Consider the following 24,878-nt stretch of genomic DNA (forward strand, 5'->3'; position numbering starts at 1 on the left):
TCTTAAAAACATCTCTAGAATCCGACCTTTTCTCACATTTGAAACTGCTAAGACTCTTACTGTCGCTCTTATTCATTCTCGTCTGGACTACTGCAACTCTCTTCTGATCGGTCTCCCTCTTACCAATCTTTCTCCTCTCCAATCCATCTTGAATGCGGCAGCCAGGGTCATATTTCTGTCCAGCCGCTTCACCGATGCCTCCATCTTGTTCCAGTCATTACACTGGCTACCCATTCGCTACAGGGTCCAGTATAAACTCATCTCTCTCACTCACAAAGCTCTCCACAGTTCTGCACTGCCTTATATCTCCTCTCTCATCTCTGTCTATCGCCCTACACGTGCCCTGCGTTCTACAAATGACCTAAGACTAACATCCTCCATAATCCGAACCTCGCACCTCCGTCTCCAAGACTTCTCTCGTGCTGCGCCAGCTCTCTGCAATGCACTTCCCCAGACGATCAGACTGATACCTAGCCCCGACCTATTCACGCGCGCTTTAAAAACCCATCTCTTCAAACAAGCCTACCACACCAACTACTCAGTAAACTAACTTTGTCCTGTTCCCTCCATCCAAATATTACTCTGAATCTGCACCCTACTATTCATCTGTCTCCACACCCTCCATGCACATTATAACTGCAATTGATACTTGACTATTGCACTTAAACACACGGGCTGATGACCGGATCATGCAGCTTTTATATGAAAATCCCTATTTATTATAATTGCCAGTCCTGAAATAACAAGCACTTTTCACCTATTGTGTCCCCCCATTTCCTTGTAGATTGTAAGCTTGCGAGCAGGGACCTCACCCCTAATGTCACTGTTTAAATTTTTAAATTGTCTTAACTTGTACTGAATTTATTGTCTGTACATGTCCCCGCTTAATTGTAAAGTGCTGCGGAATATGTTGACGCTATATAAATACAAATTATTATTATTATTATTATTATTATCTCTTGTCAAGATGTAGCCGCACTACAGGCCTATAGTCTTACATAAGTATAGAAGAATTGTCCGAGGGTTTTAACCTCTTTATGTTAAGAACGGTCACAGAATATTCCATAGATGTCGGATAGATACTGGTGCCACCTCTGTTACCTGCACATCTTGAGACACTGGCAGTGGAGAGGTGGGCACACATGTGGGCGCTCTCCATTCACTTCTTTCTGAGTTCTGAACATTTCCATGCAGATTTTCGCTCCCATTTTTGGAATTCCCATTGAAGTGAATGGAGGAAGACACCTCTTTATTCCCAGACACGCATCTGTCAGACATTTGTGGCATATCTTGTCCATACAACCTAAATTATCCAAGATGGATATAACCCTTTGCAGGACTTGTCTAGAGTCAGTTATTCATTTCTCAAATGCTGGAAATGATCCCACTGATCCCTCGCCTCTCCTGTCTTGATGCTGTCTGGTCCTCCGCTGCTCTATTCTGCTTGCAGCAGTGATATGCTGTAACAGAAGCATGTGACCACTGCAGCCAATCAGTAGTTGCAGCACTTACAGACTATGACCAGTTATTGACTGCAGAGATCACAGCTTAGCAGGGGAAAGGACATCATGGAAAGCGAGCGACAAGGAAATCAGTGTGGTAAGAACTTTTTTTGTTTCTGAAGTGTATGTTCACATGATGTTTTATTGTGAAGCAGATTCAATTCAAAATCTTAAAGGGAATCTGTGAGCAGGTTTTTGCTACCTCATCTGATAGCAGCATAATGTAGAGAAAGAGACCCTGATTCCAATGATGTATTACTTAGTTTACTGGGTGCAGCCATTCTGACACAATCAGAGTTTTTAGATGCAGCATTCAGCAGAGCTGAGAAAGCTAACCCCGCCCACACAATGCTCTTTCTATACATTGTCTATTGACAGTGAGCTGCTTATCACAGGAGGGGGTGGAGTTGGATGACTTTGCACAAGGCAGCTAGTGACGGCAATGAGAATGTCCTAGTGATAAAACTTTCACTGTACGCAGCCAACAACACACAGCCTGGTGACACATCGTTGAATTCTGTGTTTTTATACTTTCCTCAAATTACATAGTAAAAACCTGCTGCCAGATTCCCTTGAAACTGTCGCCATATTGTGGCTCAAAGAAAGTTGGGACCAAATTCAAAGCAGAACATGTCACCTGTCACAAAGATAGGTTTTTATGCCTCGTTACATGGAATGGCACATCATTTTTCCGCTGGGTGTACGTGGCACAGCAGGCTGAAGTTAGAGGAATGCATTATACCATATAAACAGAGCAAACGCTGAGACTTTGTAGAGACGTGTACATTTGGCACAAACAAACCTACTATACAACATGAACATCTAATATGGCAGCCGTAGTCGCTATAGGCTTGTACAGCTCCTGCTACACCCTACAATCAACTGATATTGGCAAAGAACTCTCCAGCCAGACAGACAATTAGCTTGTATTGGCTGCTAATTACATGGCAGCCATTCAGATCAGTCATCATCTGCTCCAGAGCCAAAGTTTCTGCTCATTAATGGCTTTCATCTTTGCCTCACAGAGGGGAGTCCACAACAGGGAAATCTCCTCTGTTATGTTCAAATGCCCTAATAGATGAGATATAACACAACAGTTTTGAAAAACAAGAATAAAATAGTTCTCCTATTTCTAGACCCCGGAGGTAAAGGTGATCCAGTGACAGAAGTTGTGCTGACCCTTCAGCAGACACATTCTATAACCTTACACATCAGAAGTCAAGAGGATCTAAGAGGTAACATCTCTCCTCTTGAAGAGGGCCATGTCGGCATAAGGAGACTTATAGGTCTTGCAATGCTCCTCCTCGAAATTAAATATGTAATTTATCTATTCGGAGAGGAAAGGGGCAGGAACTCTAGTGCCACCTATTAGAAGCCATTCTAAAAGTCAATATCGACCCCTTAACGAGCCTTGTCACATGACTTTGGGTAAAAGCCAAACAAGACACTCCATTTGCAGAAACGTGTTTCTAGCTGTTTGCCTCTCCTCAGTACAAAGCAAGAGGTCTGATTTGACTAAATGAATTAGGCCACATTCACACGTTCAGTTTTGGTCAGTATTTTACCTCCGCATTTATAAGCCAAAATTAGGAGTGGAACGATTAGAGGAAAAGTATAATGGAAACACGTCACCAGTTCTGTATTTATCACCGACTTCTAGTTTTGGCTTACAAATACTGAACATGTGAACGTGGCAATAATCTGATCAATTAGTAACCTGGTCTGTCAAATCTTTCTCGCCTCTATGTAACCAATCGGTACAAGATTCAAGTAGTTATAATGAAGTCATGATACTATAACACAACTAAAATAAAATAATTATATATTATATTAAAATATGTTCTTTAACTATGTTTATCTATTGTTTTCCTCCAAGCTTTGGGGAAAATCTCCGGTTTGGTCACCCCCAACAGTGGAATGTATAGTATGCAACACTGTTACAGACAGATTACAGTCAATAACAACAAGACATCAGGCCTCATTTAATGGGCGAGTCCAAAATTTCTTGATAATCTTGACGCCCCAATCTTCCTAGATAGAGTTTGTAGCCAGCCAGAGCAAAGACGCTGACCATGATGACTGCGCCACCTATGACATCATAGACACTTGGGAACATATGCAGCACAAGAAGTTGCAGGATCATGGCCACCACGATCTCTAAGTGTTGCACCGTGCTAACCAAAGCTGGATGGAACTTATACAATGCATAATAGACACCAAGGAAGGCGACGGTAGAGCACAAGCAAATCGCCAAAAGGTAGCCCCATGTTTCTCCATCTAGGGGTATGATTGGTTCTTGAAGAATAAACATTGTGCAGGCTCCCCAAACACTTCCGGTCCACCCAAAGGTAAAAAGGGCTGTCCACATGCTGACCTTCTCTTTGATAGACCTGTAGACTATCATTGACAGTGCTGTGGTAAGGCCAGCCATGACTGTCATGGTGTAACCAAAGGCTTCCTTCCACACACCCAGAAAGGAGTTTTCTTCATTAACTATATTTGGAATCATAACCAAACATGCGCCAAATACGCTGCTGACAACAGTGATCAAGTCCACATTTGGCATATGTTCATCCAAAAGGAGGAAGGCCAGGATGGCACTGAAGACTGTGGTGGTCGCCCTCCACATAATGGTTCCATTGCTTGGTGGAACAATAGAGAAGGAAGTGTAGGCACAAGTAATGGAAATAACATTGCACACTCCATAGAAGAATAGTCGTAATCTATACCCTGGGGGGCCAAACGGAGCCTCCTTATAATAACAAACCATGATAACGGATAAAACTTGCATAACGGAACGGATGAATATTAACTCCAGAGAGGGCACTTTGGAGCGGTCAGAAACCAATCTTGTGATGAGTGCCACACACCCATGGGCCATCGCTGACCCGAAGAGTACAGCCCACATTTTCCTGCTCTGAAATATAGAGCTGTCCGCAAAGCTTTGTAACTGCTGAGCCAGGTCATTATCAGGATCTTCTGACTGCTTTGGTCGGGCATCCATTGTCCCAAAAAAGGTTCTCCCCTTATTTTTGGCATCCCCTAGTAATCTTTTTTTGGGGTTCTCCTCTACAAAGCCTCCATTGTCTTCACTGGTTTCTTCATATCCCTCATCTCCGGGTTGTGGATAGTGGGATGTGTATTTCACTGTCACAGTGTTCGGATGTATTTTTACTCTCTTCTTGGTGGAGTAAGGTTTGGATGGTGATTTATCCATGTCCTTGAATAATATTCTGCAAAGAATACAAATAATAATTGATTTAAAATTAATGCAAACAGTACAGTAAGTGAAATTATAGGCGCTTATAAACTTAAAAGATTGTATAGGAGATCAACATGTCACAGTGTATATAGAAAACTAGGGGAAAAATATTGGTAAAGTCTATAGGCGCATAATCCATGTAGTGTAGAAATTCGACATACGGGCTCATTGTAAGCGGCAAACAGAAAAATCTGCCACATCATTCTACAAGAATTCAAGATAATGTTAAACCGGACTGTCATCACCTGAAACATGTATGTTTTAGCAAATACTTTCAGACACGAGGAAATATCGACTCTGCGGGACGTTTTCCCATCGCTCTGTGTTGTGACGTTCCTCTGCTACTCCTCCTGTATACTTACGAATATATACAACTGGCTGAATAGGTGATTCAGCGCTGATCAGGCAATGTCAGGGTGTATAAACACAACCCCAATAGTGGAATAACAGACCGATGGCTCGATTAGCGCAGCACGTTGGCTCAGCAGTTAACACTGTAGCTTTAGATACTTAGCCACAATACCGGTCTCTAGCCAGGGAGGCGGGTCCTCACTCCCCAGCTTCAACCGCTCCTCTGCCATCACTCCAATCTTCAGGGGCTTTCGGCACCGCCCCCTCAGCGCTGTTTACGTTTCAAAACCGGCGCCTGCGCTGTGTACTACTGTGCTGCGCAGGCGCAGTAAGCTCTGGCCGTCTGACGTCCCAGCCAGGCTTGCAGACTGCGCCTGTGCGGGCAGTGCGGCCACCCACCTTTGGAATCCCAGCCCCTCACTGTTATGCATTATGCAGAGTGCGGGGCTGGGATTCACAAGCAGGGCGGCCGCACAGGCGCAGTCTGCAAGCCTGGCTGTGACGTCAGATGGCCAGAGCTCACTGCGCCTGCGCAGCACAGTAGTACACAGCGCAGGCGCCGGTTTTGAAACATAAACAGCACTGAGGGGGCGGTGCCGAAAGCCCATGAAGATTGGAGTGACGGCAGAGTAGCGGTTCAAGCTGGGGGGTGAGGACCCACCTCCCTGGCTAGAGACCAGTATTGTGGCTAAGTATCAAGACGCTTTATTTTGGGTATGCTTGAACCTAAAACTAAAAGAGCCACCTTGTTAGAATGCAGCATTACTGCTGCACAAGGTGGCTCTTTTAGTTTATAATGGCTGGAGGGGGGTGACAGTGGCCCTTTAAAGCCTCATTCAGACGTCTGTTTGATGGATAGAACTCGTATCCATTAAGGTATGCGCAGATGATCTGGAAGTGGCAGTACATGTCCGCTGTGTCCATACTGCTGTCATCTATTGAACGCAGGGGACTCCTCTGTGATCACTGAACCGTGCGGATTCTCTGTGTCCAATACATTGTACGGGTGAAATTTTTGACAAGCTGTGGTCTGGAGAGACATGCCGCATGTCCGTCTCCGCAGGTGATCCGCGTTCGTGTCTGGACGCATAGTGGACATGGGTTTTCTAGAAATCCCATCCACTAAGTTGTAACATCTGGACTGATCGTATGCACATACCCTAGTAGTCTGTGAAGCTGTTCAAATGTCCATGACACGGTCTGCAGAAAAATCAGAGACGTCTGATTTTGATCCAAATCAAGGAACAAAATCATTTATGCAAAGTGGTGAAACACTTCAGAAAATAAAAATGCTTCCAAAAAACTAAAACAAACGCAGAAGCATTTCCTGAAATACATTACTAATGAAAAGCATATTGAAATTTTTGCCTCCAAAAAACTCTGCCAACCTAGCCTAAAATTTTCTTTATTGTGGATAAAATCATTTGTTGAATTTTACATCCTCTCTGTCTCCTGAATACAGCCAAATGACCACACTGCTGATTTCCCATTTTGCAGAGGTGTAATATAGCGCCTATAGCACTACGTGAGCCCATGCCGAACCTCTACTTCTAATTTCATGTTCTATAAGATGCTGTCCTACCAAGGTCTCCTCATTATGAAGCATTAATTATAGGAGAACCTCTGTAATATGACGTCATACAGATACATACAGCCACACAAGGAACGCCGGGGGTTCCATCATTGTACAGAAGCTCTATGGGCTGCCATACAGGCGCCATGCACACTGCTCTACTTTGAGGAACTCCACATTTTTGAGGAATTTTGATTTGGAGACTTTCCGCTCAGTTTCTACTCCAAATCCGCCTCAAAAAATTCTGTGTGCACATAGCCTTAGAAGCGGATCGTAAGGTACACCTTTCCAAACTAAGCATTGTCAAGTCAAAAGGCTGCAAAGAACATTTCCAGGAAAACTCTTTGAGCACAAAGTCTTTTTGCAGTTTTCCGAGCAGAGACTTGCTCTTTTCTCACAAGGTTTTTTTAATTCTGCTGCAGAAACCGCCTGCAAAATCTGTCTGAAAAAGGTTCAAAATAAATAAATATTCATATCCATGTAAAATAGCTTGCTGTGAATATATTCAGGGTTTTATACACCTCTTAAATACTTCAAGTTTCTAAAAATGCCAAGAAGTTACAATAAGTGACGGGGCCACTCTTCTGGCGTCAGAAGATGCTCTGCATCTTACAATACAAATCAATGAGAAAACGCAATAGACACCCGGAAGTCGGTCGTATCTTTTTGGAGCATTTTGCTATACTTTTTGCTTAAAAAAATGCTAGTGGTTTCTTCATTATTCAATGGAGTAAAAGAAAAAGCTACCAAAAAAACACAGTGAATAAAGTCCTCACAAAAACCATGCAAAAACACTCCAAAATCTGCCCCGTGGCCAAAACTATAGGGAAACACTCAAGAAACAATACAAAAAAATGCTTCAGGAAAAAAACCTACAGCAATTATTGAAGTATCTTCTACTTGAAAAACTTGTTGGGTTTGCCTGAATTTAAAACACGTCATGTGCACATAGGCAGTTTCTACTCAAAAAACTTATCCAAAACTGCTTCTGGAAGCAAAAAAAATTCTCCAAGAACTCTTTAAAAGCGGAGCCTTTTCCTGAGCTGGTTTAAATTTGAAAAATTTGTGTTTTTCTGTTTTTGATCACCTCTAAAAATCTTTGTGAACAAAGCCTGAGCCTTATCTCCATGAATGATGATTCCTGCATGGGAACAATATGCATGAGCCATATCCAGATACCATTAACTAAGCTAATATTAATATTATGTAAAAGCTCTGATAGTATGGCAATGCTAACGCTAAAACTGAGAAAGGTGAATATTAATTTCATCTATAAAACTAAAATCCTAAATATATCAGCAGTAAAAAAAACTATTACCACCTCTTGTGATCCTGTAACTTATTATGGCCTGTGAGGCAGTGACCCCTGTTACAGCTAGGGGATGCTGTATGTGCTCTTCAGAATGTGCATGGAAGTGTAGTGAGGCCATGAGGGCGTACTGCAGACACAGGTGTGGCTGTGATTAGAATAGTGAAGCAAAAGCCCTGTAGTAGAGGGGGAGGTGTGTCAGTGTTGGTTTGGAAGCAGACAGAGCAGTTGTCTGTAGAGCTCTTTGTGTGTGGAGCAACACAGGAGCAAAAGGAATTGACACCCTGTGTCCCGGGCTGTCTTGTGTTGCAAGGCTGCAATCTGGAGGATAGCGTGATGTGCACGGCGTGAGTAGAGACTTGGTATTGGCGGGCAGTCTCCCCAGGGAAACTGGACAAAGGGAAGTCAGGCCTGTGTAGGGACTGCAAAGGTAAAGCCGGTTAGAAGAAGCCGTTTACTATGTATTGCTAATAGACTGTGTGAAGTAACACAATAAAGAAACATTTTGCTTGCACTTGCTTGGGTCACTGACCTTACACTGCGTATGGTCCTACCGCTGCATCACAGGCCCCATTCCTGCTGATACCGACTATTAAAGCTGAAATATTGGTTCACGTGTGCCAAGATTTATGCTATCAATATTAATGGTGGAAAATGACTGATAAAGCGGTGATTTAAAGTGATGGTCATTTTAATGTAACATCTATCTCTGGCACCAAATAAATATCAGAGATCAATCAGAACTGTCATAAAAGGGTCTTTGAACACATTTTTAATTAACGAGTAGTCACTTAAAGGGACATTAAGGCCGGCTTCACACTAGTGAGTTTTACGGATGTATGAGAGGCGCAAAAACTACGCATTGCACACGGACCAATTATTTTCTATGGGGCAGCTCCTATCTGCCGTATATTTTGCAGCATTCCTATTTTATTTATTTATTTTTTAATCGGATTACATTTGTCCGATTTCATCGCGAGTCGGAATGAGCCCTAAGTATTTAACCCTCCGTCAGGGGCAACTGATCTAACAGGCGCAGCTCACTTAGTTTCATTTCTCTATTCTCAATGGTTTGTCTGGGAAACACCCTCCTCCCAGTACCTTCCTAAAGGTACCGTCACACTAAACGATATCGCTAGCGATCCGTGACGTTGCAGCGTCCTGGATAGCGATATCGTTTAGTTTGACACGCAGCAGTGATCAGGATCCTGCTGTGATGTCGCTGGTCGTTGAAGAAAGTTCAGAACTTTATTTGGTCGTCAGACCGGCGTGTATCGTTTTGACACCAAAAGCAACGATACCAGCGATGTTTTACACTGGTAATCAGGGTAAACATCGGGTTGCTAAGCGCAGGGCCGCGCTTAGTAACCCGATGTTTACCCTGGTTACCAGTGTAAAATGTAAAAAAACAAACAGTACATACTCACCTTCGCATCCCCCGGCGTCCGCTTCCCACACTGACTGAGCGCCGGCCGCAAAGTGAAATACAGCACAGCGGTGACGTCACCGCTCTGCTGTTAGGGCCGGGCTCAGTCAGTGCAGGGAAGCAGATGCCAGGGGACGCGAATGTAAGTATGTAGTGTTTGTTTTTTTACATTTTACGCTGGTAACCAGGGTAAACATCGGGTTACTAAGCGCGGCCCTGCGCTTAGCAACCCGATGTTTACCCTGGTTACCCGGGGACCTCGGCATCGTTGGTCGCTGGAGAGCCGTCTGTGTGACAGCTCCCCAGCGACCAAACAGCGACGCTGCAGCGATCGGCATCGATGTCTGTATCGCTGCAGCGTCGCTCAGTGTGAAGCTACCTTAAGGCTGTGTGAAACCTGAGAAGCCTCTTGTGCTGCAGAGCTGCAGGAGATCAGATATCAGTGTTTTGGCTTCTCAGGCTCATTGCCCCTGAACGCGTCACACATTTGACGATTAGAATTTGCTGTTTTTATTCATCCCAATTGTTTTTTTAGCTTGTTTTATGAATAGCTAGTGCTAAATTTGTGGATTTGTCATAAAAGGTTTTGTTAGAAATAAGATTGTGCTTCTCAGGCACATTGCGCCCTAAAGGTACCTTCACCCTAAACGATATCGCTAGCGATCCGTGACGTTGCAGCGTCCTGGCTAGCGATATCGTTTAGTTTGACACGCAGCAGCGATCAGGATCCTGCTGTGATATCGCTGGTCGTTGAATAAAGTTCAAACTTTATTTGGTCGTCAGATCGGCGTTTATCGTCAGGTTTGACACCAAAAGCAACGATACCAGCGATGTTTTACGCTGGTAACCAGGGTAAATATCGGGTTACTAAGCGCAGGGCCGCGCTTAGTAACCCGATGTTTACCCTGGTTACCAGCGTAAAAGTAAAAAAAAAAAACAGTACATACTCACCTGCGCGTCCCCTGCCGTCCGCTTCCTGCTCTGACTGAGCGCCAGCCCTAAAGTGAAAGTAAAAGCACAGCGGTGACGTCACCGCTCTGCTGTTAAGGCCGGCGCTCACACAGTGCAGGGAAGCGGACGCCGGGGGACGCGCAGGTGAGTATGTACTGTTTGTTTTTTTTACTTTTAGGATGGTAACCAGGGTAAACATCGGGTTACTAAGCGCGGCCCTGCGCTTAGCAACCCGATGTTTACCCTGGTTACCCGGGGACCTCGGCATCGTTGGTCGCTGGAGAGCGGTCTGTGTGACAGCTCTCCAGCGATCAAACAGCGACGCTGCAGCGATCGGCATCGTTGTCTGTATCGCTGCAGCGTCGCTTAATGTGAAGGTACCTTTACACATATTCTCTCTCTTGCTTCAGCTTTTCTTCTGAAATGGCGAGGAGAATATTTGACTTGTCCAATGCCCTTCATGTTGAGCAAGTGCAAAATATACTGATTGATGATGAGACAGATCCCTTACAGCTAGAAGATTTAGGGGAAGAAAGTGACATTGCTTCAGAAGATGATGTGGAAGAATGTCCAGATGTGTCTGATACAGGTCAAGATGGAGAGAGTGAGGAGGATGCTCAAGACATAGAAACATATTACTTTTCTGGTTATTAAACATTTTTTTTTACACCTGATTATGTGTATTCTCATTTATTACATTCCTATTAAGGTAACTGATCACTTTTAGAGCATTGAAATTTAAAAAAAAGGAAAATATAGCCAATTTTCTAGCCTGTGCCGGACAGGCGCAATGCCCCTAAACTCGTTGTGAAACATATTGCCCCTGATGGAGGGTTAAATGCCACTATGAATAACCGCACTTAAATATTAGATAGTTTGATCATCAGTGTGTGTGCTCACCAGCTCCCTCTGGCCCCCTGCAGAACATAAGTGGGTTACCCTCTATGCACTCTTGGAGGCAATCCACTTTGGTATTAGGCTATGTGCACACGATGCGGATTTGCTGCGGATCCGCAGCGGATTTTTCCTTGCAGAAACGCTGCAGATCCGCACTTTGATGTACAGTATAATGTTATTCAATGGCAAAAAAATAAAGATGTGCAGATGGTGCGGAATTGCTGCAGATTTCAAAGTGCATGTCACTTCTTTTGTGCGGATCTGCAGCGTTTCTGCACCCCTCCATGTTAAAATTCCGCAGAGGCAAAAACCGCTAAAAATCCGCATCAATTCCGCATAAAAACCGCAGTAAATCCGCGGCTGCGGATTCTGCCAAGAGATGCGGATTTTGTGCAGAAAATTCTGCACCTCTTTTCCTACGTGTGCAAATACCCTTATAGTACATAGTATAAATGATTTGATTATAGCAGGCTCAAGTTCCTTAAGGGAACTACAAAGTTAAAGAAAAAAAAGAATTTTTTTTTTTTTTTTAAATAAAGCTGAGAATCACCTCCCTTTTCCCATAATTAAGAATAAAGAAATTGAAAAAAAATAACACATTTTCTATCACTGCATAGATAAAGGTTAGGTTTATCAAAATATAAAACCTGATCAGTAAATGTCGTAAAGAAAAATCTAAACACCAGAATTAATGTTTTTTATGTTGTCACAACTCTGCAAAATATGGAATCCAAATTTTGTATCTACCTAAAAATATTATCAATAACAACAGATCAAGGGTGCAAAATTCAAGCCCTCACATAGCTCAGTCGAGTGAAAAATAAAAATGTAACCAATCTTGGAAATTGGCTACACAAGTGGATTTTTTTTTTTTACAAATTTCCAATTATTCTTCATTACTTAACCCCTTTCCGACATGTGCCATAATCATACGCACATGTCAGATTCCCTCTGTTTGATGCAGGCTCCGGCGCTGAGTCTGCTCCTTTCCGGGCACATGACAGCTGATCTATACAGCTGACATGTGCCCGCAACAGCCGCGGGTGGAATCGCGATCCACCAGCGGCTGTTAGCTAGTTAAATCTCTGACAGCGGCATTTAACAAGTGCTTACAGGAAACGCATCACTGGCTCCGCCCACTGGGTACCCCGATGCACGATTGGGGGTCACCGAAGGGTCGGCATGACAACCAGAGGTCTGCAGCAGACCTCTGTGGTTATCATTGCCAGACTGCTATAAGCACCGCCCCGTGGTCGGCGCTCATAGCAGGCGAGCATTTCAGCTACACACAGGCGATCTGATCATCGCCTGTTTGTAGCAGAGGGGATCAAAGTATTGCAGCTTCTAGTCTATTCTAGACTATTGAAGCATGCAAAAAGTAAAACAAAAAGTTTTTTTTTTAAATATAAAAGTTCAAATCACCCCCCTTTGCCCCATTCAAAATAAAACAATTAAAAAAGTGAAATATACACATATTTGGTATCGCCGCTTTCAGAATCGACTAATCTATCAATATATATAAAACAATTAACCTGATCGCTAATTAAGAATGCCAGAATTACCTTTTTTTTGGTTGCCACAACATTGCAATAACGGGCGATCAAAGGATTGTATCTACACTGAATTGGTATCAATAAAAACATCAGCTCGCTGCACAAATAATAAGCCAGATCATGAAAAATGGAGATGCTAGATGTCTCGGAAAATAGCGCCATTTGTTTTAACAAATGTTCGATTTTTTTTTTTCCCCCCACCTAAATAAAAAAGAACCTAGACATGTTCGATATCTGTGAACTCGTATTGAACTGGAGAATCATAATGGCAGGTCAGTTTTAGCATTTAGTGAACATGGTAAAAAAAAACAAAAAAAAAAACAGCTGTGGAATTGCAATTTTTTTGCCATTTCACTGCACTTGGAATTTTTTTCCTGTTTTCCAATACACGATATGCTAAAACCAGTGGAGTCGTTCAAAAGTACAACTCATCCCACAAAAAACAAGCCCTCACATGGCCATCTTGACTGTAAAATGAAAAAGTTATGGGAAGAAGGGGAGCAAAAAACAAAAACACAAAAACAGAAAATGGCCCAGGGTTGAAGGGTTAAAGGGAGTCTGTCACCCCCCATAATGCATTTTAATGGGCTAAACATTGATGTATGGGACCTAGCCTCAATGACAACCATACTAGCACTGTACATGTTACCGGTAGAGCGCCCGAGACATTACCTTTTAGTTCACATGCAAATGACGATACTTCGGTGCACCTAGGCATGGCCAAGAGCTACCTGCACCATTATGCATCCTCATTTACATATTGTGGCCCTTCCCCCTTCTGCTTAGCGGTGCCAGCTTCCCAGAGCGAGCATTGTCTGAATGCTGCTGGCGTGTGTGCAGCCAGTGGTGCAAGCAATGGCTGCGTGTATTCTCCTCCCTGTCTCCTTTCTTCTGACACCGCTCTCTGCACTTCCGGGTGAATTGCTGCAGTGAACAGTGTTAATAAGAAAGAAGACAAGGATGAGACTCTGTCACCAGGTATTTGCCACCTAGTCCAACCTGATTTTAGTGATGTGTCACTGACTGGGCTGCCTGATGCTGAGATTATCACTAGAGGACTAGTAAACCTGATGCTATTTAGTGCTCCATACTCATGAGCTCTGTATAACTCCACCCCCACCACAGATTGGCAGCTTTCTGCCTATGCGCAGTGTACATAAAAAACTGCCAATCAGTGGTGTGGGTGGGGTTTGTTATGATCCTTAGTGGTTGAGGATCACAAATTACTCCAGCAAGGTGACTAAACATAGGACAAGCTCTAGGGAGGTGGAAAACTGGACTGACCGCAAAACTGAACCTATCCAACCACACTAGAGGCAGCCGGTGAACGTGTCTAAAATCCTAGACATCTCGAGCCAGCCTGAGGAACTAACTACCCCTAGAGAGAAAGAAAGACCTCTCTTGCCTCCAGAGAAATAATCCCCAAAAGATATAGAAGCCCCCAACAGATAATAACGGTGAGGTACGAGGAAGGCACATACACAGGGGTGAAAGCAGATTCAGCAAAAGAGGCCCACTAATTCTAGATAGCAGAAAATAGAAAAGGGGTCTATGCGGTCAGTAAAAAACCCTTACAAAATATCCACACTGAGATTTCAAGAACCCCCACACCAACTAACGGTGTGAAGGGAGAAACTCAGTCCCCTAGAGCAACCAGCAAGTAAGAAATCACATTTTAACAAGCTGGACAAAAACATGATGAACGCTGATAATCAGAAACTGAACAAACAAAAACTTAGCTTGTCTTGGAGAGACTGGGAGCAAGGTAGTCACCAGGAATCTGAAGAGCACTGAATACATTGATAGCAGGCAAGGAACTGAGTATCCAGGTGAGCTAAATAGGAAACCAACCAAGGATAACGAACCAGGTGATGAAGCCAACCTGCAGAAAGACAACACTACACAGTACCGCTTGTGACCACTAGAGGGAGCCCAAAAATAGAGTTCACAACAGTACCCCCCCCTTGAGGAGGGGTCACCGAACCCTCATCAAGACCCCCAGGGCGATCAGGACGAGCTGCGTGGAAGGTATGAACCAAATCGGCCACATGAACATCAGAGGCGACAACCCAGGAATTATCCTCCTGACCATAGCCCTTCCACTTAACCAGATACTGAAGTCTCCGTCTAGAGATACGAGAATCCAAAATCTTCTCCACCACGTACTCCAATTCGCCCTCGACCAGCACCGGAGCAGGAGGCTCAACAGAAGGAACCACAGGTACCACATACCTCCGCAACAAAGACCTATGGAACACATTATGGATGGCAAACGATGCCGAGAGATCCAAACGAAAAGACACCGAGTTAAGGATTTCCAAGATCTTATAAGGACCGATGAAGCGAGGCTTAAACTTAGGAGATGAAACCCTCATAGGAACATACCGAGAAGACAGCCACACCAAATCCCCAACACGAAGTCGGGGACCCACACCGCGGCGGCGGTTGGCAAAGCGCTGAGCCCTCTCCTGTGACAATTTCAGATTGTCCACCACATGGCTCCAAATCTGCTGCAACCTATCCACCACAGAATCCACCCCAGGACAGTCAGAAGACTCAACCTGACCCGAGGAAAAACGAGGATGGAAACCAGAATTGCAGAAAAAAGGCGAAACCAAGGTAGCAGAACTAGCCCGATTATTAAGGGCAAACTCGGCCAATGGCAAAAAAGTCACCCAATCATCCTGATCAGCAGAAACAAAACATCTCAAATAAGTCTCCAACGTCTGATTAGTTCGCTCGGTTTGGCCATTAGTCTGAGGATGGAAGGCCGACGAAAAAGACAAATCAATGCCCATCTTAGCACAAAAAGTTTGCCAAAACCTGGACACAAACTGGGATCCTCTATCAGACACAATATTTTCAGGAATGCCGTGCAAGCGAACCACATTCTGAAAAAATAGAGGAACCAAATCGGAGGAGGAAGGCAGCTTAGGCAAGGGCACCAAATGGACCATCTTGGAAAAAGATCACACACCACCCAGATGACAGACATTTTCTGAGATACTGGCAGATCCGAAATAAAATCCATGGAAATGTGCGTCCAAGGCCTTTTCGGGACAGGCAAAGGCAAAAGCAAACCGCTGGCACGAGAACAGCAAGGCTTAGCCCGAGCACAAATCCCACAAGACTGCACAAAGGAACGCACATCCCGCGACAAGGAAGGCCACCAGAAGGACCTAGCCACCAAATCTCTGGTACCAAAAATCCCAGGATGACCCGCCAACACCGAAGAATGAACCTCGGAAATAACTCTGCTGGTCCATCTATCCGGGACAAACAATCTCTCTGGTGGACAACGGTCAGGTCTATCCGCCTGAAATTTCTGCAGCACTCGTCGCAAATCTGGAGAAATGGCAGACAAAATCACTCCCTCTCTGAGAACACCAGCCGGCTCAGAAACTCCCGGAGAGTCAGGCACAAAACTCCTAGAAAGTGCATCAGCTTTCACGTTCTTCGAACCAGGCAGGTATGAGACCACGAAGTTGAAACGGGAGAAAAACAACGACCAACGAGCCTGTCTAGGATTCAGGCGCTTGGCAGACTCGAGGTAAATCAGATTTTTGTGATCAGTCAGGACCACCACACGATCTTTAGCTCCTTCGAGCCAATGTCGCCACTTCTCAAATGCCCACTTCATAGCCAACAACTCCCGATTACCAACATCATAATTTCGCTCGGCAGGCGAAAACATTCTTGAAAAGAAAGCACACGGCTTCATCACAGAGCCCTCAGAGCTTCTCTGCGACAAAACAGCCCCTGCTCCAATCTCGGAAGCATCAACCTCGACCTGGAAGGGGAGGGAGACATCTGGCTGACATAAGACTGGAGCTGAAGAAAACCGGTGCTTCAGCTCCCGAAAGGCCTCCACGGCCGCAGGAGACCAATTAGTAACATCAGAACCCTTCTTGGTCAAATCCGTCAAAGGTTTAACCACGCTAGAAAAATTAGCGATGAAACGACGGTAAAAATTAGCAAAACCCAAGAACTTCTGAAGACTCTTAACAGATGTGGGCTGAGTCCAGTCATGAATAGCCTGGACCTTGACTGGGTCCATCTCCACAGTAGAAGGAGAAAAAATAAAACCCAAAAAGGAGACCTTCTGTACTCCGAAGAGGCATTTTGAGCCCTTCACAAATAAAGCATTAGCACGCAGGACCTGAAACACCATCCTGACCTGCTTCACATGGGACTCCCAATAATCAGAAAAAACCAAAATGTCATCCAGATAAACAATCATAAATTTATCCAGATATTCTCGGAAAATGTCATGCATGAAGGACTGAAACACAGAAGGAGCATTAGAGAGTCCAAAAGGCATCACTAAGTACTCAAAATGACCTTCGGGCGTATTAAATGCAGTTTTCCATTCATCTCCCTGCTTAATGCGCACAAGATTATACGCACCACGGAGATCTATCTTGGTGAACCAACTGGCACCCTTAATCCGAGCAAACAAATCAGACAATAGTGGCAAAGGATACTAAAATTTGACTGTGATTTTATTCAGAAGGCGATAATCTATACACGGTCTCAAAGAACCGTCCTTCTTGGCCACAAAAAAGAATCCTGCACCAAAAGGGGAAGAGGATGGGCGAATATGTCCCTTCTCCAAAGACTCCTTTATATAACTCCGCATCGCGGCATGCTCTGGTATAGACAAATTAAAAAGTCGTCCCTTAGGGAATTTACTACCAGGAATTAAATTTATAGCACAGTCACAATCCCTATGAGGGGGCAGGACACTGGACCTGGGCTCATCAAATATATCCTGGTAGTCAGACAAAAACTCAGGGACCACAGAAGGAGTGGAAGAAGCAATAGACACCAATGGAGTATCGCCATGAATTCCCTGACAACCCCAACTAGACACAGACATAGCTTTCCAATCTAAAACTGGATTATGAGCCTGCAGCCATGGCAGACCCAAAACGACAACATCATGTAAATTATGCAGAACAAGAAAGCGAATCACCTCCTGATGAACGGGAGTCATGCACATGGTCATTTGCGTCCAATACTGAGGTTTATTCTCAGCCAATGGCGTAGCATCAATTCCCCTCAGAGGAATAGGAAATTCCAAAGGCTCCAGGACAAAACCACAGCGCCTGGCAAATGACAAATCCATCAGATTCAGGGCAGCACCCGAATCCACAAAGGCCATAACCGAGTAGGACGACAAAGAACAAATCAAAGTAACAGACAAAATCAATTTAGGCTGTATAGTACCAATGGTGACAGGTTTAGCAACCTTTTTTAAGCGTTTAGAGCATGCTGAGATAACATGAGCAGAATCACCACAGTAAAAGCACAACCCATTTTGACGTCTATGACTTTGTCGCTCAATTCTGGTCAGGGTTCGATCACATTGCATAGACTCAGGTCCCTGTTCAGAAAATACCGCCAAAGGATGAGCAGATTTGCGCTCCCGCAAACGCCGATCAACCTGAATGGCTAAAGCCATAGAATCACTCAGACTTGTAGGGGTGGGGAACCCCACCATAACATCCCTAATGGCTTCAGAAAGACCTTCTCTGAAATTTGCAGCCAGGGCACACTCATTCCATTGAGTAAGCACTGACCATTTCCGAAATTTTTGACAATACACCTCTGCTTCATCCTGCCCTTGAGAGAGGGCTAGCAACGCTTTTTCTGCCTGATTCTCAAGATTAGGCTCCTCATAAAGCAATCCAAGAGCCAGAAAAAACGCATCAACATTAAGCAATGCAGGATCTCCTGGCGCCAGAGAGAAAGCCCAATCCTGCGGGTCGCCACGCAACAAGGAGATAACAATTTTTACTTGCTGAGCGGAATCACCAGAGGAACGAGGTCTCAGAGATAGAAATAACTTTCAATTATTCTTAAAATTCTGAAACCTAGATCTATCTCCAGAAAACAACTCAGGAATGGGTATCTTTGGTTCTGACTAGTGTTGAGCGATACCGTCCGATACTTGAAAGTATCGGTATCGGAAAGTATCGGCCGATACCGGCAAAGTATCGGATCCAATCCGATACCGATACCCGATACCAATACAAGTCAATGGGACTCAAGTATCGGACGGTATTCCTGATGGTTCCCAGGGTCTGAAGGAGAGGAAACTCTCCTTCAGGCCCTGGGATCCATATAAATGTGTAAAAGAAAGAATTAAAATAAAAAATATCGCTATACTCACCTGTCCGACGCAGCCTGGACCTCAGCGAGGGAACCGGCAGCGTTGTTTGTTTAAAATTCGCGCTTTTACTTGGTTACGTGAAGTCCCGGCTTGTGATTGGTCAGGGCGGCCATGTTGCCGGGACGCGGACCAATCACAGCAAGCCGTGACGAAATTACGTCACGGCTTGCTGTGATTGGTCCGCGTCCCGGCAACATGGCCGCCATTAACCAATCACAAGCCGGGACGTCACGGGAGGCTGGACACGCGCCCATTTTAAAAAGCGCGCGTGTCCAGCCTCCAGTGACGTCCCGGCTTATGATTGGTCACGGCGCCATGTTGCCGGGACGCGGACCAATCACAGCAAGCCGTGACGAAATTACGTCACGGCTTGCTGTGATTGGTCCGCGTCCCGGCAACATGGCCGCCATTAACCAATCACAAGCCGTGACGTCACGGGAGGCTGGACACGCGCGCTTTTTAAAATGGGCGCGTGTCCAGCCTCCCGTGACGTCCCGGCTTGTGATTGGTTGCGCCGCGGTCAACCAATCACAAGCCGGGAGGCTGGACACGCGCGCATTTTAAAATTTTAAAATGGGCGCGTGTCCAGCCTCCCGGCTTGTGATTGGTTGCGTCTCCCATGTGACTGCGACGCAACCAATCACAAAGCCAGGACGTAATTTTAAAATCCTTAAGGACCTGAAATTACGTCACGGCTTGCTGTGATTGGTTGCGTCGCCCATGTGACTGCGACGCAACCAATCACAACGCCGGAACGTAATTTTAAAATCCTGAAGGACCTGAAATTACGTCACGGCTTGCTGTGATTGGTTGCGTCCCGGTCACATGGGCGGCACGCAACCAATCACAAGCCGGGACTCACGTAAAGGAAAGAAAAGCGCGAATTTTAAACAAAGAACGCTGCCGCTTCCCTCGGTAAGGTGCAGGCTGCGTCGGAGAGGTGAGTATAGCAATATTTTTTATTTTAATTCTCTCTTTTACACATTTTTACATTAATGTTGTTTCGATACCGATACCCGATATCACAAAAATATCGGATCTCGGTATCGGAATTCCGATACAGCAAGTATCGGCCGATACCCGATACTTGCAGTATCGGAATGCTCAACACTAGTTCTGACATAGGGCTATGAATAACAAAATCCTGAATACTTTGCACCCGTGCAGCAAGATGATCCACACTAGAAGTCAGAGTCTGAACATCCATGTCTGCAGCTGAGCTCAAAACCACTCAGAGTTCAAGGGGATGAAAGAAGCTAGACAGACTGCAGCACAAAAAAAAAAAAATGTACTCAGGTCTTCTTTTAATCCCACTTCTGCGATGCAAAAAACACTCTTTAGGCCTGCTATACTGTTATGATCCTTAGTGGTTGAGGATCACAAATTACTCCAGCAAGGTGACTAAACATAGGACAAGCTCTAGGGAGGTGGAAAACTGGACTGACCGCAAAACTGAACCTATCCAACCACACTAGAGGCAGCCGGTGAACGTGTCTAAAATCCTAGACGTCTCGAGCCAGCCTGAGGAACTAACTACCCCTAGAGAGAAAGCAAGACCTCTCTTGCCTCCAGAGAAATAATCCCCAAAAGATATAGAAGCCCCCAACAGATAATAACGGTGAGGTACAAGGAAGGCACATACACAGGGGTGAAAGCAGATTCAGCAAAAGAGGCCCACTAATTCTAGATAGCAGAAAATAGAAAAGGGGTCTATGCGGTCAGTAAAAAACCCTTACAAAATATCCACACTGAGATTTCAAGAACCCCCACACCAACTAACGGTGTGAAGGGAGAAACTCAGTCCCCTAGAGCAACCAGCAAGTAAGAAATCACATTTTAACAAGCTGGACAAAAACATGATGAACGCTGATAATCAGAAACTGAACAAACAAAAACTTAGCTTGTCTTGGAGAGACTGGGAGCAAGGTAGTCACCAGGAATCTGAAGAGCACTGAATACATTGATAGCAGGCAAGGAACTGAGTATCCAGGTGAGCTAAATAGGAAACCAACCAAGGATAACGAACCAGGTGATGAAGCCAACCTGCAGAAAGACAACACTACACAGTACCGCTTGTGACCACTAGAGGGAGCCCAAAAATAGAGTTCACAACAGGGGTTATACAGAGCTCAGCATTCAGAGATCTACTTCAGAGAAAACAGTGATTTTATCAAAATGATAGCATGCAGCCTAGTAAGTGACACATTGCTGTAATCAGGGTCTCTGTCCCTATATCATACTGCTCTCATATGAGAAAAACATGATGACAAATTCCCTTTAAACTAGTAAATTGCAGTATATTTTGTGTTCTGTCACTTGATATTTATATTTGCTACACCTAGAGAATCCCTTCAATATATTTTACAGTTTCATGGGGAAGATTTAGCCACTATTTGTCTCCAGCCTTGAAGTAATTACCAGCTAGTGGTGCGAACCTCTAGGGACCAAATGAATGAGGTGATAAATAGTAAAGTAAATCTGAAAAAAGTCTCATTCATTATAGCAGTAGAATAAAGAAGTAGCACTTAGCGTGCGTGTATAAATGAGCCTCTAGCTGCAGCGTGGCCGTTATAAATTATTATCTCCACTAAAGCTCTTACCATCGGCCTGGCTCTGATCAGGAGTTATTTTTGGTAACATTACAGCTTCCAAATACAACATTATTTTTTTTTCTTTAGCTTGTACTTACAGTACATCCAATAGTCAGGTATATGATTAATAATTAAAGGGGCATGCCTCTAGGATATGTCATAAACTTATCGATAGTGGGTGTCAAACATCTGGGATCAATGGCCAAGGTCCATTAGGCATTTTACCTTCACAGGAGTATTCTGAGACACCGTCTCTGTGCGGGGAACTGTCTGCACCACAGCTCCATTCATGGTAACAGGTCTGTGCTGCAATTTCCTACACAGCTCCACAGTGCAGGTAAAAAACAACTACAATGAGGATTGTTCTGATGTCCATGTGAAGAAACCAGATTTTCCCAGACAACCATGTTTTTGCAAAACCAAAAGAACTGGCTTTTTATCTGTATATTGGCTTGTGAATTTAAATGTTTATATCTGGTGGGTCAAGAAGACAGACTTGCCAACTGATATACTATCTAACATACTGTGTAAGTCTGTAATAGTGACTGTACATTGAGTGGGTTAAACTTTGTTTATTGATGTGTGCTTATATGCTAATAGTGCTACTTAATCCCATCACCATTGCTTACCTTATCTTGATGTTGGACTGAAAGACCCTGGGTAATTCTAAAAATAGCTTACATGCCTTGGGTATAAAAAGACTCAGAGATCACATCCTGGAAGACTGAAGTAACACAGAGCTATCAGCCAGACATTCTGCAAACCACCCAACAGACAAGAGAAAGGACTGCAGCCAATTCATCATGGCACCATGACGAGGGACACTGATCTATGATTCTATAGGAAACAACCCAGGGGTTTTCGGCTCCGGTTGGAAGGACACAGATCTGATCCAGTGACCATCTCTGAACCATGAATATGTTTGGAGGAAGCCGGGTTTGGGACCCGCTGGTCGCCTGGTTCCATGGAGCTGGTCAGATAAGCCAGGTGGTGACTCTTGTGTGTGTATGGACAGTTCTTGGTCATCTCCCTATGCTTGTCATTACCCCTTCTCTGTGCATGCATCCACAGATGGAGTAGCGACCCTGGGAGCTCTGACATAACATCTACCATTATCTCAGTGAGTCAGCGGAAGGGTGAGGCCCTGTAATGTGCACCATCTTGGGGTAATTGGTGGGATTGTTCTGTTTGCTATTGTGTGTTGTGGTTCAATAAAGTATTGCCACACTGTTTTACCTTAACCCTGTGTTGTCTGTGTAGTGTATTGCCCACTGGGAGATAGAGCGGGCGTTCAATGGTATGAGCCGTGATCCATGCAGTCTTTCTAAAGACGGCTGGGCCAGCGGATGAGAGCACACACTGACCCCGTTTCTCCACAGTCCATAACTGGGTATTGGTAAAAACCCCTTTAAAATGGATCGTCACTGGCTTTCACATTACATACTGCATACAATTTGAAATAGTTCTCTTAGACCTGATGAAACTGGTGGGTTTATTTTTAAATCCATGTCAGAATGGCTATATAATCCTTTTTGTAAGTGTAAACTTAAATTCCATCCTCCCACCTAACAGCTCCTCAGTGTACCCTTTCTCTACAGTTAAATCTCTGCCCACTTAGCCAAACTGACAGATCCTCAGTGTCCCTCCCATGCTGATGATCTCTACCCACCTAACCAAACTGACCGAACCACAGTGTCCCTCCCCTGCTGATGATCTCTACCCACCTAGCCAAACTGACAGATCCTCAATGTCCCTCCCCTGCTGATGATCTCTACCTATCTAGCCAAACTGAAAGATCCTCAGTGTCCCTCCCCTGCTGATGATCTCTATCTCTACCCACCTAGCCAAACTGAAAGATCCTCAGTGTCCCTCCCCTGCTGATGATCTCTATCTCTACCCACCTAGCCAAACTGATAGATCCTCAGTGTCCCTCCCCTGCTGATGAATCTACACCCACCTAGCCAAACTGACAGATACTCAGTGTCCCTCCCCTACTGATGATCTCTACCCACCTAGCCAAACTGACAGATCCTCAGTGTCCCTCCACTGCTGATGATCTCTACCCACCTAGCCAAACTGAAAGATCCTCAATGTCCCTCCCTGTTATGATCTGGTGGCCTAAGAGCAGCATGAGACGTACTCTGGAGAAGGTGGTACCTGTACTGACCGCAGACCCTGAACTTAACACCGAAATTAGAAGTAGCCGTGGAATGTACCTAGCACTCCCTGGACATCTCGACACAGCCGGAGGACTAATTACCCCTAGAGATAGAAAAGGGAAAACTATCTTGCCTCAGAGAAAATTCCCAAAGGACAGACAGCCCCCCACAAATATTGACTGTGAGAGGAGAGGGAAAAAACATACACAGACTGACTGAAATCAGAATTTAGCAAAGGAGGCCACTTCTGTTGTGACCTGGTGGTTAAGAGGTCACACTGATATGACCTGGTGGCTAAAACGCAACATGGGACGAGCTCTGAGAAGGTGGTATCTCTACTGACCGCAGTCCCTAATCCTAACAACAACACTAGTAATAGCCGTGGGATGTTCCTGACTCTCCCTAGACACCTCTTCACAGCCTAAGAACTAACTACCCCTAAAGAAGGAAATAGAAAGCTATCTTGCCTCAGAGAAAACCCCAAAAGGAAAGACAGCCCCCCACAAATATTGACTGTGAATGAAGTGGGAAATGACATACACAGAAATGAAATCAGATTTCAGCAAAGGAGGCCAATACTAAACTTGATAGACAGAGAGAAAAGGATACTGTGCAGTCAGTATTAAAAACTACAAAATCCACGCAGAGTTTACAAAAATGAACTCCACACCGACTCACGGTGTGGAGGGGCAAATCTGCTTTCCCAGAGCTTCCAGCTAGCCTGAATATGACATAGTGACAAGCTGGACAAAAAGAGACATATTTGCAGAGCAATAGAGTCCAGGAAAATGGACAAACAAAAACTTAGCAAAAACTTATCATTTGCAGACAAGGACAGGCCATATGAGAAATCCAAGGAGAGAACCAAATCCAACCAAGAACTTTGACAGCTGGCATGAACTAAAGCCCAGAGCAGGTTTAAATAACAAACCCAGGCAAGACGATTAGTGAAGGCAGCTGCCACAGCTACCTAAAGGAGCAGCAGTTCCACTCGAAACCACCAGAGGGAGCCCAAAGGGCAGAACTCACAAAAATACCATTAGCAACCACAGGAGGGAGCTCCAGAACGGAATTCACAACAGTACCCCCCCCCTTGAGGAGGGGTCACCAAACCCTCACCAGAGCTCCC

General features: G+C 44.7%; 1 protein-coding gene and 1 long non-coding RNA gene across 2 annotated transcripts in view; one reads left to right on the forward strand and one right to left on the reverse strand.

Moving 5' to 3' along the window:
• Nucleotides 1-717: 717 nt before the first annotated feature.
• Nucleotides 718-24,878, reverse strand: part of SLC35G2 (solute carrier family 35 member G2) — a 42,217-nt gene continuing 18,056 nt past the window's right edge. Inside the window, exon 2 of the mRNA XM_077291302.1 lies at nt 718-4,735. Within this exon, the coding sequence (XP_077147417.1) occupies nt 3,481-4,719 (1,239 nt within the window). The 5' untranslated portion in view covers nt 4,720-4,735 and the 3' untranslated portion in view covers nt 718-3,480. The remainder of the gene's footprint in view (nt 4,736-24,878) is intronic.
• The window catches only part of LOC143808538 (uncharacterized), an 83,083-nt gene continuing 61,838 nt past the window's right edge, over nt 3,634-24,878 (forward strand). Inside the window, exon 1 of the long non-coding RNA XR_013221973.1 lies at nt 3,634-3,759. This is a non-coding gene — a long non-coding RNA (uncharacterized LOC143808538). The remainder of the gene's footprint in view (nt 3,760-24,878) is intronic.

The sequence above is a fragment of the Ranitomeya variabilis genome, chromosome 2, assembly GCF_051348905.1.
Source record: "Ranitomeya variabilis isolate aRanVar5 chromosome 2, aRanVar5.hap1, whole genome shotgun sequence".
NCBI lineage: Eukaryota > Metazoa > Chordata > Amphibia > Anura > Dendrobatidae > Ranitomeya > Ranitomeya variabilis.